The 16,591-nt window shown below is 46.9% G+C and overlaps 1 protein-coding gene across 3 annotated transcripts in view; it reads left to right on the top strand.

Annotated features, from left to right (window-relative positions):
* Nucleotides 1–16,591, top strand: part of CARD10 (caspase recruitment domain family member 10) — a 42,348-nt gene that overhangs the window by 5,543 nt on the left and 20,214 nt on the right. For 2 of the 3 annotated variants that reach the window (XM_083462515.1, XM_083462516.1), the window contains exons 3-10: nt 1,507–1,719; nt 2,209–2,346; nt 4,100–4,425; nt 9,274–9,456; nt 11,504–11,659; nt 12,767–12,892; nt 13,822–14,019; nt 14,848–14,994. In XM_083462515.1, the coding sequence (XP_083318641.1) occupies nt 1,507–1,719; nt 2,209–2,346; nt 4,100–4,425; nt 9,274–9,456; nt 11,504–11,659; nt 12,767–12,892; nt 13,822–14,019; nt 14,848–14,994 (1,487 nt within the window). Of the gene's footprint in view, nt 1–1,506; nt 1,749–2,208; nt 2,347–4,099; nt 4,426–9,273; nt 9,457–11,503; nt 11,660–12,766; nt 12,893–13,821; nt 14,020–14,847; nt 14,995–16,591 lie in introns of those variants that run through there. The other variant, XM_083462517.1, reaches the window with a different exon arrangement.

Genomic DNA, 16,591 nt, shown 5'->3' with positions numbered 1-16,591 from the left:
TTTACTATAATTTCATGGTGTCATGTTGAGTTGGAAGAGACCATGAGGGTTATCTAGTCCAGTCTCCTGCAATGCAGGGATCTTTTGCCGAACACGGGGCTCAAACCCACGATCCTGGGATTAAAAGTCTCATGCTCTACCGACTGAGCTATACATCTCGCCATAGTGAGGAAGATTGTGGCCAGGTGTCCTGTGTGCCTGCTTGGTCTGCCACTCAGGTGCTCCCTGTTGCTGATGGGCAATTTCAAGGTTCTGCTCTCCCTTATAATTCATTGTTTTCCCACTGGACTTGTCATCTGATTGCCCTTCAGATAGAGGATTGTCTTCTGGAAATTAGGGCAGATGGCCACCGTAGGCAAAAGTAACAAAGATGAATGGGAGCAAATGCAGTTCTTTCTGTTTAGTTCTCAGGTGGAAATGAGAACAAAAGGGTTAACCCAGCCTTCCCTCAACCTGATCCCTCCAGATGTTTTGGACACATAACACAATGGGAGTTTTTGGCTCTATGGCACCAGGTTGGAGATGGTTGCCTTCTTTGTGGGCTTTGAGAAGGGACTTGAAAGATGCTAAAGAGGAGACATTGTAAAGGCCTTTTGGCAGGGAGATTATCTCTGTTGCTTCTGGGCGACTTCCAGACCATCAATAGTGTGTAGGAGGAAATCAGTCAGATGCTGGAAATTTAGGTTTTTGTAATTAAAGTGGTGCAACAAATCTACTTAAAAACAAATAAAAAACCCAGATGTCTTGCAATTAGGAAACTGATGAGAAAAAACACTAAGAAGTGTGAGTTAAATGATTCCAAGGAAGTCAGGATGAATACTCACTGTGGTATAACCACCCCACAAACATTTCGGACCTCATGCTCAATAAACAGCAAGCAAGTTGGGATGAATGCTGAATAAACTGGTTTGTCTGGAGGAGCATCTGGTCACTACAGCAGCAGCAGCTTGGTTGTTTCTTCCTTTGGGTTTGGTTTTGCAGTCAAATGTTGCTTGGAGGCTGTCACTATTTTCAGGTGAGATTCAGTCCACATACCAGCAAATTCAGGTTGTGTGGTTGCGGTTCCCCAAAAGGTCAGACTTTTTCCCCCCCAGTAAGGAAGGTGATGAGTGAATGCTCTGGAAAACATGGAATATTATTCGCTTTGATGCAGCAACATTTAACCTCTGTGCTAGCAAGTAACAATGAATGCTTGGTAAATTGGCTGTCTGGAAGCGCCCCAAGAACTGGTATCATGTCCAATGCCAATTCCTTCATTATCCATGCCCATACTTTTTCTATATTGCATACATAAGAGCACATCACTGCGCTCCCTGTAAATGAAAGGAGAACAACAAACAGACATGTGCTTCCATGTTGTCCTAAGGCTGGCATTCTCCATTCACCCAGGAGCGCGCTCTGAAAGGGTGGGAAATAGCCATCCTGATTGTGAGTACGGAAGACTGGCTGAAAGCTCATAAAGGGGCAACGGGTTCAAATTTAATGACCCTGTCTGTGCACCCCTAGGGCCTAAGGAGATAGTAAACGAAAGCCTCTCGGAGGCAGGAGAGGAAGAAGATGCATTGTGGGAAAAGATTGAGAGTGTCCGGCACAAATTGACCCGCTCTCTGAACCCAGCCAAACTGACTCCATACCTCCGCCAGTGCCGTGTGATTGATGAGCAGGATGAAGAGATGGTGCTGAGTCCCCACCAGTTTCCGTGCAAGAGCAATCGGACAGGTGAGAGAAGTTCAGAACTCGCATGGAAGGTACAGCGCTGGGGGTGGGGGCTTGCTTTGTATAAAGCAGTCCTGGCCCAAAGCCCTAATCTAGGAATGGATCCCAGACACATGTCTCTACGGTCCTGGCTTATTGCTTTTATTTATCATGGCTTCACATTGCATTTTAATATGAAAAGAGCTTTTTTCTCTTCCTTTCCTTCTCCCCCTCACTCTGCCTTACCCACACAGCAATCACTATGATTTATGCTCTTGTTGTTCCCATTTTACAAAATGGGGCTTAAGACTCACGCAGGGAGACGGAGACTGAAATGAAATTGGGCTCTCAAGCCTTCCAGATCCAGCAGCTTCTGCGTGGTTTTGGGACAGCGGGAGAAGGTTGGAGTAGTATCTTTGGATACTTGAAGCTGCTTGGTTTTTGGTTCGGCTCGCTGCTGATCGTGTGGCACACATTTGTTCTGTTGCTATTATTTATTGTCTTCCTCCGCAGGACTCCTCATGGATATCTTGCGAAACCGAGGGAAAAGAGGCTACGAAGCATTCCTAGAATCCCTGGAGTTCTATTACCCTGAGCATTTCACCCAGCTGACGGGGAAGCAGCCAGTTCAGCGTTGCTCAATGATCCTGGGTAAGAAGTTGTGGAAGTCTCCTCCTTTGCACAGGAGGCCGACAGCTTGCTGAAGCAGGTCAGGGTCAGGTCAGTGCCTGGGAATCACATGCAGGGTAAATGGGCATGTGGTGGCCAACCTGGTGCTTCCGCTGCCTTTGCCGCCACCTCTCCCTGCCCCATCCCATTCTTGACAAGCAGCACTGGTGCCACATCTGGGAAGGCAGGGCAGGAGCAGCACCCCAACTCCCACTCTGTGACGGCCGCAAAGTGTGAAGCAGAGATGTGTGTTTGTGTACTCGCAGTGGGGTGCTTCAGTTGGACTGCATCTTCCTGGCACATGCCCAGTGTATGTTTATAAAGAAACATCTCCACATGTGGCATTGTCTGCTGCTGCAAATGCCAGCCAATGTGTGGTGAACATGTTCATCCTGTGAATGTGTGATTTGACTGCCCTTGGTTAGAAACATAGCAACCTGCTGGACCGTTGCTCCATTTGGCCTGGTACACAATTCAAAGTGTTGGTGCTGACCTTTAAAGCCTTAAATGGCCTCGGTCCAGTATAGCTGAAGGAGTGTCTCCACCCCAATTGTTCAGCCTGGACACTGAGGTCTAGCTCCAAGGGCCTTCTGGCTGTTTCCTCCCTGCGAGAAGTGAGGTTGCAGGGAACCAGGCAGAGGGCCTTCTCGGTAGTGGCACCCTCCAATCAGATGTCAAGGAAATAAACAACTATCTGACATTTAGAAGACATCTGAAGGCAGCCCTGTTTAGGGAAGTTTTTAATATCTGATGTTTTATTGTGCTTTTACTATTCTGTTGGGGACCACCCAGAGTGGATGCGGAAACCCAGCCGGATGGGTGTGGTATAAATAATAAATTATTATTAATTATTATTCCTAAACTTCCCTCCACCCCGTGGTCTGCTTGCAAATTGCTGAGGATCTTGGTGGACCACTTAATGATTCTCCTGCCTGTTGCAGTAGTTGTGATGTGCTGTGACAGATGCGGCATGATTTTTAATTGCATTGTTATTGCTGCTTTTATTTCATATGTTGTATTGTATTACAGTGTGAATTCCATAAATACAACATAAAATAAAAATCCATATGGATATTAAATGCACTGTGCCCGCTGTTCACATCTGCTGCTCCCCCTGTTCTTCACTGACACACCATGGGCCACCTGTATGAAGCTTACGGACCACAATTTGTGAACCCCTGGTCTACGTTATTGGTAGCCAACATGACTACCAGTCAGATGTTAACTACAACTCCCAGATGTTAACTACAACTCCCATAACCTTTGGACGTGCTGGCTGGGGCTGATGGGAGTTGTCGTTCACAACCTCCGGAGACTTATCAGGTTGGCCACTCTTGATCTACACCAGTGTTTCCCAGCCTTGGGTTGCCAGCTGATTTTGGACTACAACTCCCATCCTCCCTAGCTAGCAAGACCAGTGGTCAGGAATGATGGGAACTGTAGTCCATAAACAGCTGGAGACCCAAGGTTGGGAAATACTGATTTTTGGGCAGGAGGCTCATCCCAGTGGTACCTGCATATATATTGACTCTGGGAATTTTTTTGCAGACAAGACAGGCCCTCTGCTACTGAGCTATGGCCCTTGAGAGTCCATGGGTTATCTGCAAAGCGAGTCCTAGAGTAGACCCACTAACTAACATAGGCCCATTAATTTCAGTGGGTCTACTGTGAGTGGAAACATGGTTGGCTGTAACCACCATGTGCCCAGTTTGCTGAGCATCCTCTTGCTTTCCAGACGAGGAGGGCCATGAAGGCCTGACTCAGTTCCTGATCATGGAGGTGAAGAAGATGAGGGCTCAGCGGAGAGCGCAGTTGGAAAAGGAACACGGGCTCCAGGCAAAGAACCGGGCCTTGGAGGAGGAGGGCGCCCAGCTGAAGCAGCAGCTCCAGAAGCTGCAGAAGGTGCAGGAACGTTACCAGAGGTTCCAGGAGGAGTGGGACTCCCACAGCATGGAGCTGCTGAAGCTGAAGGAAGACAACTACATGCTGGCCATGCGCTACACCCACCTGTGCGAGGAGAAGAACGCTGCTGTTCTCCGAAGCCGGGACCTGCAGCTGGGGGTATGGAGAGCAGGGGAGAAGAGAGAGGTGGGGTGTATTCGTGAATGCATGCAGGTGTTAACAGGGCAATGGAAGCAGGTATACACAAGATAAACCAAGGCTGCTTCCATGTGCCAGGAATCACTGTGTTAATGATGTACTGCCTGCCTGGATGTAGGTGCTTTGGTTTCATTGGCCCCGGCCTGCTAGCCACTCCTTTATAAGGAAATAGGGGAAAGGTTTCTGAAGGCAGGCCAGGGAGTTGCTTGACTGTTGTCTCATGTTTGAAGGTTTAAAAAAGTTTCCCCAGAGTAGTGCTCGAGGAAATTAGGCAAAGGAATGCAGTGATTTGGAATGAATGCCAGCACCAATGGATTCTAAGAAACACAGGAGTGTATATGCAGTGGTACCTCAGGTTACAGACGCTTCAGGTTACAGACTCTGCTAACCCAGAAATAGTACCTCAGGTTAAGAACTTTGTTTCAGGCTGAGAACAGAAATGGTGGTGCGGTGGCAGTGGGAGGCCCTATTAGCTAAAGTGGTACTTCAGGTTAAGAACAGTTTCAGGTTAAGAACGGACCTCCAAAACAAATTAAGTTCTTAACCCAAGGTACCACTGTACCAGGAAGGGGAACGCCTTATATTTTCCAAATGACACTATGTTATGGGTGTGTGAACTTTTGTCGTGCAATCAGTTTTGGAGGACTGGTGTCATAAGAGAATATCCAGGCTGCTGTTTTTGCATGAAGCAGGTACAAAGCTCCAGGTACAAATAAAAGGTTCTGAATTATAGAGAAGTAGCTGTGTTCTCCGGCAAGTCTCATAACACGATAATTCTTAAGCTGAGGTTTACTGGGGTAGGGAGCGGTCTTATACCCAGTCAGATTATTTGTCAGTCTTGGACATTTTTGGAATGTAGCCCCTGCTTGCCCTACTCAGAGTAGACCCATTGACATTGCTAAACAGGACTAACTCACTGATTTCTATGGGTTTACCTTGAGTATAACTGAGTTGGAAACAACCCATTGTGTCTGATCTGGCTGGCAGCAGCTCTCCAGGCCAAGGGTCTATCACAGGCATAGGCAAACTCGGCCCTCCAGATGTTTTGGGACTACAGTTCCCATCATCCCTGACCACTGGTCCTGTTAGCTAGGGATCATGGGAGTTGTAGTCTCAAAACATCTGGAGGGCCAAATTTGCCTAAGCCTGGTCTATCACCTCACCTGATCCTTTGAACTGGAGACACCTGGGATTGAACCTGCTTCCTTCTGCATGCAAGGCATATGTCTTACCAGGTATAGCATTTCCTGATGTTCCAAATATTCCCAGCCAGCTTTTCCTCACCTTCCAAGTCCCTCCTTGGGAGTTTTGTATTCTCTTGGGCTCCTCTCAAAGCTCTCTCTCCCCCCACTCCCCCTTCAGTTAATCTAGGCATATGTACACACCTGTTTGCTTGCTGTCTTGTGGTTTCTCTTGTGTTTGTATCCCTCCCCTCTTGTCCTCCCCTTCCTTTTATTATCTCTCCCACTTGTCCCCCTGTACGGCACGGCCACTGTGGAGTAAGCAACTGTCTGCTATTTTGCTCCGTAAAGCCCTATGCATATTGATGACGCCGTAAAAATGATTGATGGCGGCAGTCCTCGCCTTCCTTGGTTAGATCTGAGCCCTGTAGTTACTTTCACATTTGCTCCAGGAAGGCATTAATACGCAGACCATGGCTAAGGCACTTCTTAATCTTCTCTTTAGTGAACTGAAAAGGGGCTTCGTTTGTGTTTATAGCAGAGCATCTTTTCATGTAGGATGCAAGTATCAGAAAGTGAGGGGCTGCCTCTAGGGCACGTTCGTGTATGTCTGCCTTCACTTATTCGCAATGGAAGATGTATATAACATGTCATTCTTCTTATAGATTATTTTTATTATTTCCACATTTCCCACTCTGTCCCTAAAGGTTCAGGATAGGATGCCAACAGCAATTAAAATTACGATATTTGACATTTTTTATAGTGGCTCACAGTATTCAAAATGCTTCATGTAAAATAATAAATTATTGTTATTGAGAACCAGGCAGAGGGCCTTCTTGGTAGTGGTGCCCACCCTATGGAATGCCCTCCCATCAGATGTCAAAGAAATAAACAACTATCTCATGTTTAGAAGACATCTGAAGGCAGCCCTGTTTAGGGAGGTTTTTAATGACTGATGTTTTAATGTATTTCAATCTTTTATTGGAAGCCGTCCAGAGTGGCTGGGGAAACCCAGCCAGATGGGCATGGTATAAATAATAAATTTATTATTAATTAATTATTATTATTATATCAGTAATTCCCTTAAAACTACCCAGTTGGGTAAGGTTGGTTTTATCAAATATACCATGGGTAGGGAACTAGATCAGATTGGCAGGTTGGACCCAGAATTCCTTCACTTTCCAAGGGCCACTTTGGCAGCTGGGCAGGGCTACTCACCTGCCAATCAGCTGACATGATATGAAGCCAGGTGTTCCAACTTTAAACCTGTAGCTTTCAAGAAGATGCTTCCTTTGCAGCCTCTTTAATTCAAGCTGCATCTGGAAAAGAGCCATCCTTTGTAGCCGTGTCTTGACTTCAAGCTGTGGCTGCAAAGGAAAACCGCTGTAAGTGCACTCCTGATTCTATGTTTCTAGCTGTAATTCAGTACCTTTTGAATGGGGTGTGGTGACCAAAAAAAGGTGCCAGTATTAAAAAGCTCTGAAATCTACCGGCAGTTGCCTGAGCTGCATCAGTGGTTGTCAAATGCTGGCTGCCTGGTGGGAAATAAAGAAAACCAGGTGGATGAGGGGAACAGAATGAAGTGTTGAACCCTGAAGAAGAAGAAGCATTTTTGCACTGCAACATTTTATTGCAAGTCCCACTAGTCACCCCCATTTTACAGAAGCAGAGGCTGAGGCTGAAGAGAGGAATTTGCCCCAGGCCCTCTGCTGAGCTCATGGCAGAGTCAGGATATGAGCCTAGCAAAACCAGCCCAGATCTGCAATATCAGTATGTAGCAGCAATTAAAGAAAGCCTCATGCTTATTTGCTGTTGCTAAAACCTGTGTTCATGTGAAATGGTTTAGTGTGTGTGTGTGTGTGCTCACGAGAGAGATGAAAACTTCTTTATTTGCCCTTGTGGTTTATGGGACAGAACGTTGATCTTTTCCACGTTTGTTTTAATCAGATAAAGAGTTTGGTGTACTGTGGTTTAAGCATAGTAGGTTTCGTGTGTGCTTGTGTGTTGTTATGCATGCAAGGCAAGCTTAGGATTTCCTCTGTTGTTGCTTAGTATGTAGATGTGTCATCTGATTGTTTTTGTGCTCCCAATCACTTCCCAGCTGATGACTCATCAGGAAATTTGTAGGTACTCCAGGTGAGATAAAAACATGAATGGACCTTTAATTGACCTTGTAAGGCCACTAAGGAGATGCTGGTTAGAAAGTGGTTGGAAGCTTAAACGGTTGGGTGATAAACCCACATCCTAAGGAGTCTTATCATTCCAAATACCTGAAGGAGTTTATAGGGCTGCAGCTTGGTCACCTGGCATTCACCTTGAGCAACTGACATACCTCTTTCCTCTCTCCGAGGCAGGAGAGTTTCACTATGAGCTAATCTGTTCTGATCTGATTTTACTTATCTGGAATAACTTCTTATCTGGAATAATAATAATCTTCTGGTTCCTGGGATTCTTGCCACAGAGCTCTTACTCCCTGTTGCCCTGCGGTATCGTCTTCATCTTCATTCCTGGGTTTACCTAAACTGCTCCTCCCTGTTTACCTGTATCCTGTACTCCTTCCTGTTTATCTTGCACCACCTCTGCACTTTCTGTCACAGCACTATGGAAAACAATGTGGAATGTGGATCTAGTGCAGAGATAGCCAAAGGGGCCGTCCTCCAGTTGTCAAACTACAACTACGGTCAACCCAGCCAACTTGGAACAATGGTCATGGATGGTGGGAGTTGTAGTTCAGCAACAACTGCCACACTGACTGCCCCATGCCGAGAGAGAGAATAACTTGATTGATCCTGCCTAAGTTGGAGTATTTCTGTTTTCATATTAATTTCATTTACAAAGGAGCAACCCCCCTCCCGTTTTTGCAAGCCTGTTTTCCAAACAATATGACATATGTCATAAAATTTATGTACCACTTGCTTGTTAAAAAAAACCTCAAAGCAGTTTACAAAAGATAAAATCAAGAAAAAATTGCAAACCTACTTTGTCAGATCAACCCTGGTCGTCTGCTTTGCATCTGAGGCTGTCCAGGCATCTGGCAAGACTCTACTCCTCCCCCAGTTTGGGAAAAGGGAAAGACAGAGCCATTGAACATGAAAAGAAGGCCGGAGGTTGGGAACGAGGAGAAGGCCATCCTTATAGGACCCTGATGTTTACTCCAGTAGAATGGCCCAAGGCTATTAGGAATAGCTGATCAGTCCCAATTTCTATCTAATTCTTGGCATTCTTTCTTCTTAATCAGAGATATTGAGTGCCTGTCCTAAAAAGAGAAGTGGTTGTTTTGGCATCCTTCCCTTTTGATCTGGAAGTTCTGATCCCAATCCCCAGAATCGTAGGATGGGTTATGGGGAGAGAAGCTCACTTTGCTCAGATTCATTCATGCTTAGTTCATCCCCTTGTCTTTATTATCACTTGATAGGTTTGAGGGTTTTAGACTGCGGCTTTATAATTTGTAATTACATCGTTTTATGTTTTCAAAGTGTTGTGAACCACTTTGAAGAAGTTAATCCTTCAAAGGCAGCTTGCCAATCAATCAATCAATCAATCAAATCAATCAAATCAGAAAAGAAAAGAAAAGAAAAGAAAAGAAAAGGGGATTGAGCGGCTGTGGCCTTTGTTTCCGATATTTCAGGTAGACCAGATGAAATGCAAGGTCAGCAGCCTGGAAGAAGAATGCGCCCTACTTAGGAAGCAGGCATTGACAGCTCCCCAGAGAGAAGTGGAGGATCATGGCCTTGCTGACACTATTTGTGAGTTGCGAGCAGAGAACCAGAGACTGATAGCTTCACTTCAGGAGCTGCAGAGCAGGCTGCAGGTACTTGCTGAAAATGTTTAATGCTAACCCGTGGAGGGGCTGTACTGAATTGCATCTAATGTCTCACCGCTGAAACTTGAGCTTCTCCTGGATGGTAAGAGCCAGCCTCTGCATGCAGGAAGTTCTTCTCTGTCCAGCAATGTCTTCTCCAGTCTGACGGGGATACCTCAAAGGCAGAGCATATGGTTTGAATGTGGAAGGTCCCAGGAAAATTAAAATACGCAGCCCTGCTGGATCATCTAGTTCTCCCAGTGGCCAACCAGATGCCTGCAAGAAGCCTGCCGGCAGGACCTGAGGGCAACCTGAAGATCAAAAGGGCCTGGGACAGTTGGTATAGTTCAGGATGGGCAAAAACAGTTGCTGGACTACAGCTCCCATCATCCCTGACCTTTGGCCATGTTGGCTGTGGCTGATGGGAGCTGGAGTCTTAACAACACCTGGAGGTGGTGCAGAAGGTATATGTTTGTGGGATGCAGGCTGTTGGGAGGCCTGGTTCAAGACACCTGCCCATCACAGTGCTTTAGCCTCATCTCTGTTGCCTCTACTTCTCTCTGCTGTCTAACTAGATGTTTGATTTTACGTGTGGCCCTCCAACAAGCGAAGGGTTGGACACCAGCAAGGCTGCCCTATTCTCATTGCTGCGGTGCCTTGCCTTTTTGTGAACCTTTGTTTTCCCCTGCCCCAAATAAACCGTTTTCAAAGCTCCTAATTTCACCTTTGTTTTGCTGGAGCTTGCACCGCCCACGATTCGTTTCGAAAGAGAAAATGTGCTGAACTGACAAATCTCCTGCAGCAAGGCTGGTCCCTGACGCTGCACCCAAGGCGACCACAATGCTTCTCATGGAGGATGGAGCTCGGTGCGCCTGTTGCTGGATCACGGCTCTAGCGCTAGTAAAATGCTAAGAGGAATAAAATCTATTTAAAAGAAAGGCGTCTAGTGTTGGCTTAGAGATGTAGGTAGAATACCAATGGGTGGTTTCAACCGCTGTGACTGTTTAGGAGATGAAAGCTGCCTGTTGATATCTGGGTTACAAAATCTTAACCCACGGATAGTATGTGAACACATTATTTTACTGTTTCCCCCTGTTTTGTTTAAAAAAGGTATCCTTCATCACAGACCTCTTATCTCTCCACCCTAAATGCTGTTTGTACGACCTTATATCACGATACACAGCTTATTTGCAAAACCTGGAGAAAAATGTTTAAAACACATTTTCAGTTTGAGATTATTTCCAATCCCCCAGCCCCCAAAGAAGAAAGGTTTAACCAGGAGAGGACATAATTTAACTTGGGGATGTGAAAATAAATTGATTGGTGAGGAGGCAGCATCTGGATAGAATCAGTTCGTTATATAAATCTATTACATGCTCAGCAAAATGTTGATATTGCCATTTAAAACTGTGTAATTTAAACTTGGAGTGGTTTAAGAACAGGGACCATAAAGCATGAAATTATAAGGTTCTTATCTTGCAAGACGTGACCCCATCTTTCCGTGTTCCTAAAGAACCGTAAAGCATTGCTTAGTTACGACATTTTGACATTACAGCTTCAATCATTCACAGTTTGGTTCTTTAGTTTGAGATGGAGGGTATATTTTCCATTCAGTATCTTGGATATCCCTACCGGCATGTTACGTGCAAACAGAGCTAACATGTGAACCAGCTGTTAGGGCACATCCACCCTGCAGACCTCCCCTCATTCCTTTCCCCAGAAAACCTTGGGATTTGTAGTTCTGTGAGGGGGTGGATAGGGAGTCACCAAACTAGAATTCCCAGCATTGAGAACATAAGAAGAGCCAGCCAGATCAGGCCAGCATCCTGGCATAAAAAATGGTGTAGAGTTTGTATTGTAAGAGGCGCCTGCAGTTTGTGGTGGGGGAAATTATAAAACAAAAAAAAGTATATATAGATGACATATATTCCCCAGTGGGGGATACTGAAAACAGCCACCCTGCAAGTGTTGACTGCTGTTTCTCTCTCTGTCCATCATGCTATCCCTAATTCTGCTCATCCCACCAGACAGGTGATTCTGCATTTCTGTCGCTTAGGTAGCAGGTGAAGGTCCAGTCCCAGGCTCTGAGAGGATCCTTCTAGACATTCTGGAGCACGACTGGAAGGAAGCACAAGCAGACCGGCAGGAACTGTGCCAGAAACTGGACTCTGTGCAAAATGAGCTGCAGTGGGCCGAGGAGCTGAGAGATAAGGTCAGTTGTCCCTTCCCTGGGCATCTGTTTTGGGGGAAGCTTTGATGCAGTTGTGGTCTGAATGCATTCAGTTCTTAATGTCTCAGCCAGGTTTTGCAGGGCCCTTCACCAAGTTGCTCTCAAGAGTCACCGTTCTCTAAGTGGGTCCCCTCCTCGCTATGGCTCTTTTGCTTCCCCTTCTCTCTGGCCGCAGCCCAGTCTGCTTCACAGAAACAGCTGCCTGATACCAAGACAGGCCATAGCATCATCTAGCTCAGCATTGTCCATAGTGGCAGCAGCTCTGCGGGGTTTCAGACAGGGGTCTCTTGTCTCTTGTCAGCTGTACCAGAGATGCTTGAGATTGAACCTGGGACCATCTGCATTCAAAGCTGATTTTCTTCCCCTGTGCCATGACCCTTCTTGGGCTTCACTGCCCGGAAGGAGAGGGCAAGATGAGTGGATGCTGCTGATTGCCCTTCCTTTGCTCTTGCCGCTGTTCACTTGCTTGGAGAGGGGAAGGTGAACAAACAGAGGTAGCCAGGAAGAAGAGGAACAGGACCAAAGTGCTATCCCCGGGTATGGCTCTTGGCAGCTGCCCATCAATGCTGACTGCTGACATTGGCCCTGTTCAAAGCTACTACCACGAAGCCAGGCTCTCTGTCCCATTAGCTGGTGTATGTTGAGCTGTGTGTGCTTGCAAAGAGGTGACAATAAATAGAAGAAGAAGAAGAAGAGTTTGGATTTGATATCCCGCCTTTCACTCCCCTTCAGGAGTCTCAAAGCGGCTAACAATCTCCTTTCCCTTCCTCCCCCACAACAAACACTCTGTGAGGTGAGTGAGGCTGAGAGACTTCAAAGAAGTGTGACTGGCCCAAGGTCACCCAGCAGCTGCATGTGGAGGAGCGGAGACGCGAACCCGGTTACCCAGATTACGTGACTACCGCTCTTAACCACTACACCACACTGGCTCTATTTGCACATGCATCCTTCTTTTTTTCCCACTTGATGTGTTACAGATCTGGTTGCACAGGTTGCAGGTCTAAACCTGCAGCAGTTTTAAGCCCTAAATATATTCCTTGAAAATGTAACCCTCTGGATTCTCTCACCTCCCCCATCCCACCTCTCCAGTATCTGCAAGATAAGGAAGATCTCCAGCTGAAGCACCAAACTCTGCAGAAGAACTGTGACCTGTACAAACACAGAATGAATACCGTGCTGGCTCAGTTAGAGGAGATTGAGAAGGAAAGAGATCAGGTGAGCTGCTTCTTTATGCTAGAAGTAAGGGTCCCTGATAAGAGATAGAATCCCTCTGCTATCATTCTGGGTTGCTAGGTGAGGACGAGTGGTACTGATGTAGTTAGTCATGAGAATCAAGAAGCCAAAATGGAAGGAATGGACCTAGTGAAGAGAGCAGGCATGCTAATAAAAGTATATGGAAGCAGAGGAGGCCAACTGGAATGGAGAACTTTTTGGTGGCCTCCTCTTCTCCTTAGTCCTATGTCACCATATAAGGCAGTGGCTGAAAAGCTCCTCACTGCATTGGGCCACAGTGGAGAGAACCTGTGGCCCACCTGTTGTTGAACTCCAGCTCCTATCATTCTTAACTATTGGCCATGCTGGTTGTGGCTGATGGGAATTGGGAGTCCACCAGTATCTTTAGGGCAGCAGTGTCCAGTGAGAAGGTGCTCCCATTAGAAGCCATCATGCGGAGGACGCCCCCCCCACTCTATTCCTGAAGCTGCAGGGAGTTGAGGATTTGTACCCTACCTGCCAAGTGTGAGCCTTGCCGTACCTGTCTGCGATTTGTAGTTCGTAAGTGCGGGATATGATACTGAGCTCCAGAGCTCAGCTTCTGGGGCAACCCAAAATTTCTCTAGAAAGCAGGCTCTCTAGTCCTTAAGACACCAATGCATACAGATGGCACCTGGTTGGCAGAAGAGGACCTTGTGGTAGCCAAGGGCGGGGCATTATTGTTCTTGGTAACTCCTTGTCCCCGTCCCTTGGCTATGGAAAGCAGAACCGATAAGCTGTGCAAGATAAACAGAGGCATGCAAAGTTGCTTAATTTGTATACTCCATTACAGTATACAAAAAACAAAATCAGAAGAAAGCGTCTGTCTGCGTGTAATCCCACCTGCCCAAGGTATGTCAACCACCCCCCACCTGGAATGTGTTTTGTTTCAGGCAATCCAGAGCCGAGATGGCGTTCAGCTACAATACTCCCAAATCCTCATTGAGAAGGACCAGTACCGCAAGCGTGTCCGGGCCTTGGAGGAAGAGAGGGACGAGCTGCTGGGCAGACTCACAGAGGCCGAGGGCAAGATTGGCACCCTTGAGGCTCAGGTGCAGCGATGCCATTGCACCAGGGGCCTAGGCAAGAAGGTGCGTTTTGAAAAGAGGAGAAAGCCTTTGGGCAGAAAGGAAGGGGAGAAGGTGGATATTTTGGAAGGAGGGAAGGCGCGGCAGCTTAGGCTTGAGAGGAATAAAGTTAGGAGGGAAGGACAGAATTCCTTGCACATTAAGGGGATGGGCTGAAGGTAGACTAGCAGCCGAGAATTCATCAAGCTCTTGATTTGTTACTTAGGCCCTTAACTGCAAACTTGCAGTTTTACCAGCTTTCAATCTTCAAATTCAAGTGGGTCTTTCCCCTGCTTTTCTTCTATGGAACTTGATGTGGCAGGCCAAAGTGGTCTCCCATCCAGGCCCTAACTCGAGCCACACCTGCTTTGCTTCAGCAAGGTAGCTGAGTCATGTGCCTTCATGCCATCCGTAGTGGAAGCTTTCCTACCATTAGGTAACAGAATAGCTCTGGTTGCAGCTCCACCTGCCCAAGATAGACAAACAATAGCTCAAGAGTGTTGAAGATGGTGTGATTTCAGGGAGCCTCACTACCTGTCGTACGCACATATATTTTTGAACCACGCAAACCTGTGTGTGTTCACTCAGAAGTAAGCCCAATTGTTTTCATTAGGGCTTACTGCCAAGTAAGTGAGCATAGGAGTGCAGCCTATGTGTTGGTTCATTTCAGTTGTGCAGTTAACCTTTGAAGTGGCTTGTGGTCAGAGGTGTTGTGGTCTCTCCTATGACCCCCCTAGAACCACTGCAGGAGGTGCAGCTTGGAGAGGGCAGCTTCTTGCCAAGTTTCAACAGTGCCACCTCTCTCGTTGAGGAGCTGACCCCTGAGACGTCTTTTGTTTTTCCACCCTGCAGATGTGTTCCTCCTCCCATTCACTTTGCTCCATCCTAAGCAGCACTTGGAGCATGGTAGAGAAGCCTCCATCGCTGGAGAGTGGAGTGGTTGATACGCCAGGCGTCTTGGATGTCGTCTTCCCTGATGACTGTATAAGCCAGAACGGGGTAAGAGAGGGGTTGGATAAAGCCAGAATGTAGTAGAACTCATGCCTTGCATGTAAACGTTTCCCAGATTCAATCTCTGGCATCTCCAGTTTAAAAGAATCAAGTAATCTAGGGATGCGGGTGGCGCTGTGGGTTAAACCACAGAGCCTAGGATTTGCAGATCAGAAGGGTGGCAGTTCGAATCCCCGTGAAGGGGTGAGCTCCTGTTACTTGGTCCCTGCTTCTGCCAACCTAGCAGTTCGAAAGCACGTCAAAGTGCAAGTAGATAAATAGGTACCGCTCTGGTGGGAAGGTAAACGGCGTTTCCATGTGCTGCTCTGGTTTGCCAGAAGTGGCTTAGTCGTGCTGGCCACATGACCTGGAAGCTGTATGTTGGCTCCCTCGGCCAATAAAGTGAGATGAGCGCCATAACCCCAGAGTCGGCCACGAGTGGATCTAATGGTCAGGGGTCCCTTTACCTTTACCTTTAATCTTGGTAGGGCTGGACAATATATCAATACATCATCCGAAACCTGTTTGAAAGTCCATATTGTGATAATCGGTTTCATCATTTTTGACCTGGCAATATATTTTGGCAATATATCATGATGTGTATGTGTTTTGGCAATATATTTTGGCAATATATCATGATGTGTATGTGTTTTGGCAATATATTTTGGCAATATATCATGATGTGTATGTGTGCTATACAAAAATTACAATGTGAGGAAAACCGTGAAGCCAGCCAAAGCTTCTCTCAGTTCCTGCAGCTCCTTTAACTTAGCCAGCTCAGCTCTCCTCCGCCTCCTGCAGGGGCCAGCGAATCACAAGAGCAGGTGCTGGCAAAAATCACTATGTGGTGGAAAATGTGAAGCCAACCAGTGCCTCTACATAACTCCATCCTCATTTCAGACATTGTGATATATTGGTATATAATTGATAATATCACGATGTCGAAAACCAGATCTTGCCCAGCCCTAAGTCCTGGTGGGAAAGACCCCTCCCTGGGACCCCAGAGAGCTGTGGGCAGTCAGAGGAGACAACGCAGACCTAGCTGGGCCAATGATCTGACTTGGAATGTGGCAATTTTCCTCTGTTCCTAAGAGTTTAGGCAGCTGTTTCACTGTTTTGCAGAGCAGTGGGTGTGGATGTAACCTTTGTACGCTAGGCTAGTTTCTGCACACTCCCTTGTTTATCCAGAGTTCAAGAACATATTCCAATCAGGCTGAAAAACACTAAATGAGAGTGTGAAGCAGCAGCTGGGAAGTTTATACGGTCTAAGAAGAGCCAGTGTGGTGTAGTGGTTAAGAGCGATAGACTCGTAATCTGGGGAACTGGGTTCGCGTCTCCGCTCCTCCACATGCAGCTGCTGGGTGACCTTGGGCTAGTCACACTTCTCTGAAGTCTCTCAGCCCCACTCACCTCACAGAGTGTTTGTTGTGGGGGAGGCAGGGAAAGGAGAATGTGAGCCACTTTGAGACTCCTGAAGGGGAGTGAAAGGTGGGATATCAAATCCAAACTCCTCCTCCTCTTCTTCTTCTCAAGGGCCAGGCAGGTAGGCTTGGAGGGCTGCATTCGGCCCCTGGGCCTGAGGTTCCCTGCCCCTGCTAGAACTCCT

This window comes from Podarcis liolepis, assembly GCF_965112155.1.
Source record: "Podarcis liolepis genome assembly, chromosome: 10".
In the NCBI taxonomy this organism is placed as follows: domain Eukaryota; kingdom Metazoa; phylum Chordata; class Lepidosauria; order Squamata; family Lacertidae; genus Podarcis; species Podarcis liolepis.
The sequence above is the reverse complement of the archived record's forward strand: the minus strand, read 5'-3'. Positions and strand labels throughout refer to the sequence as shown.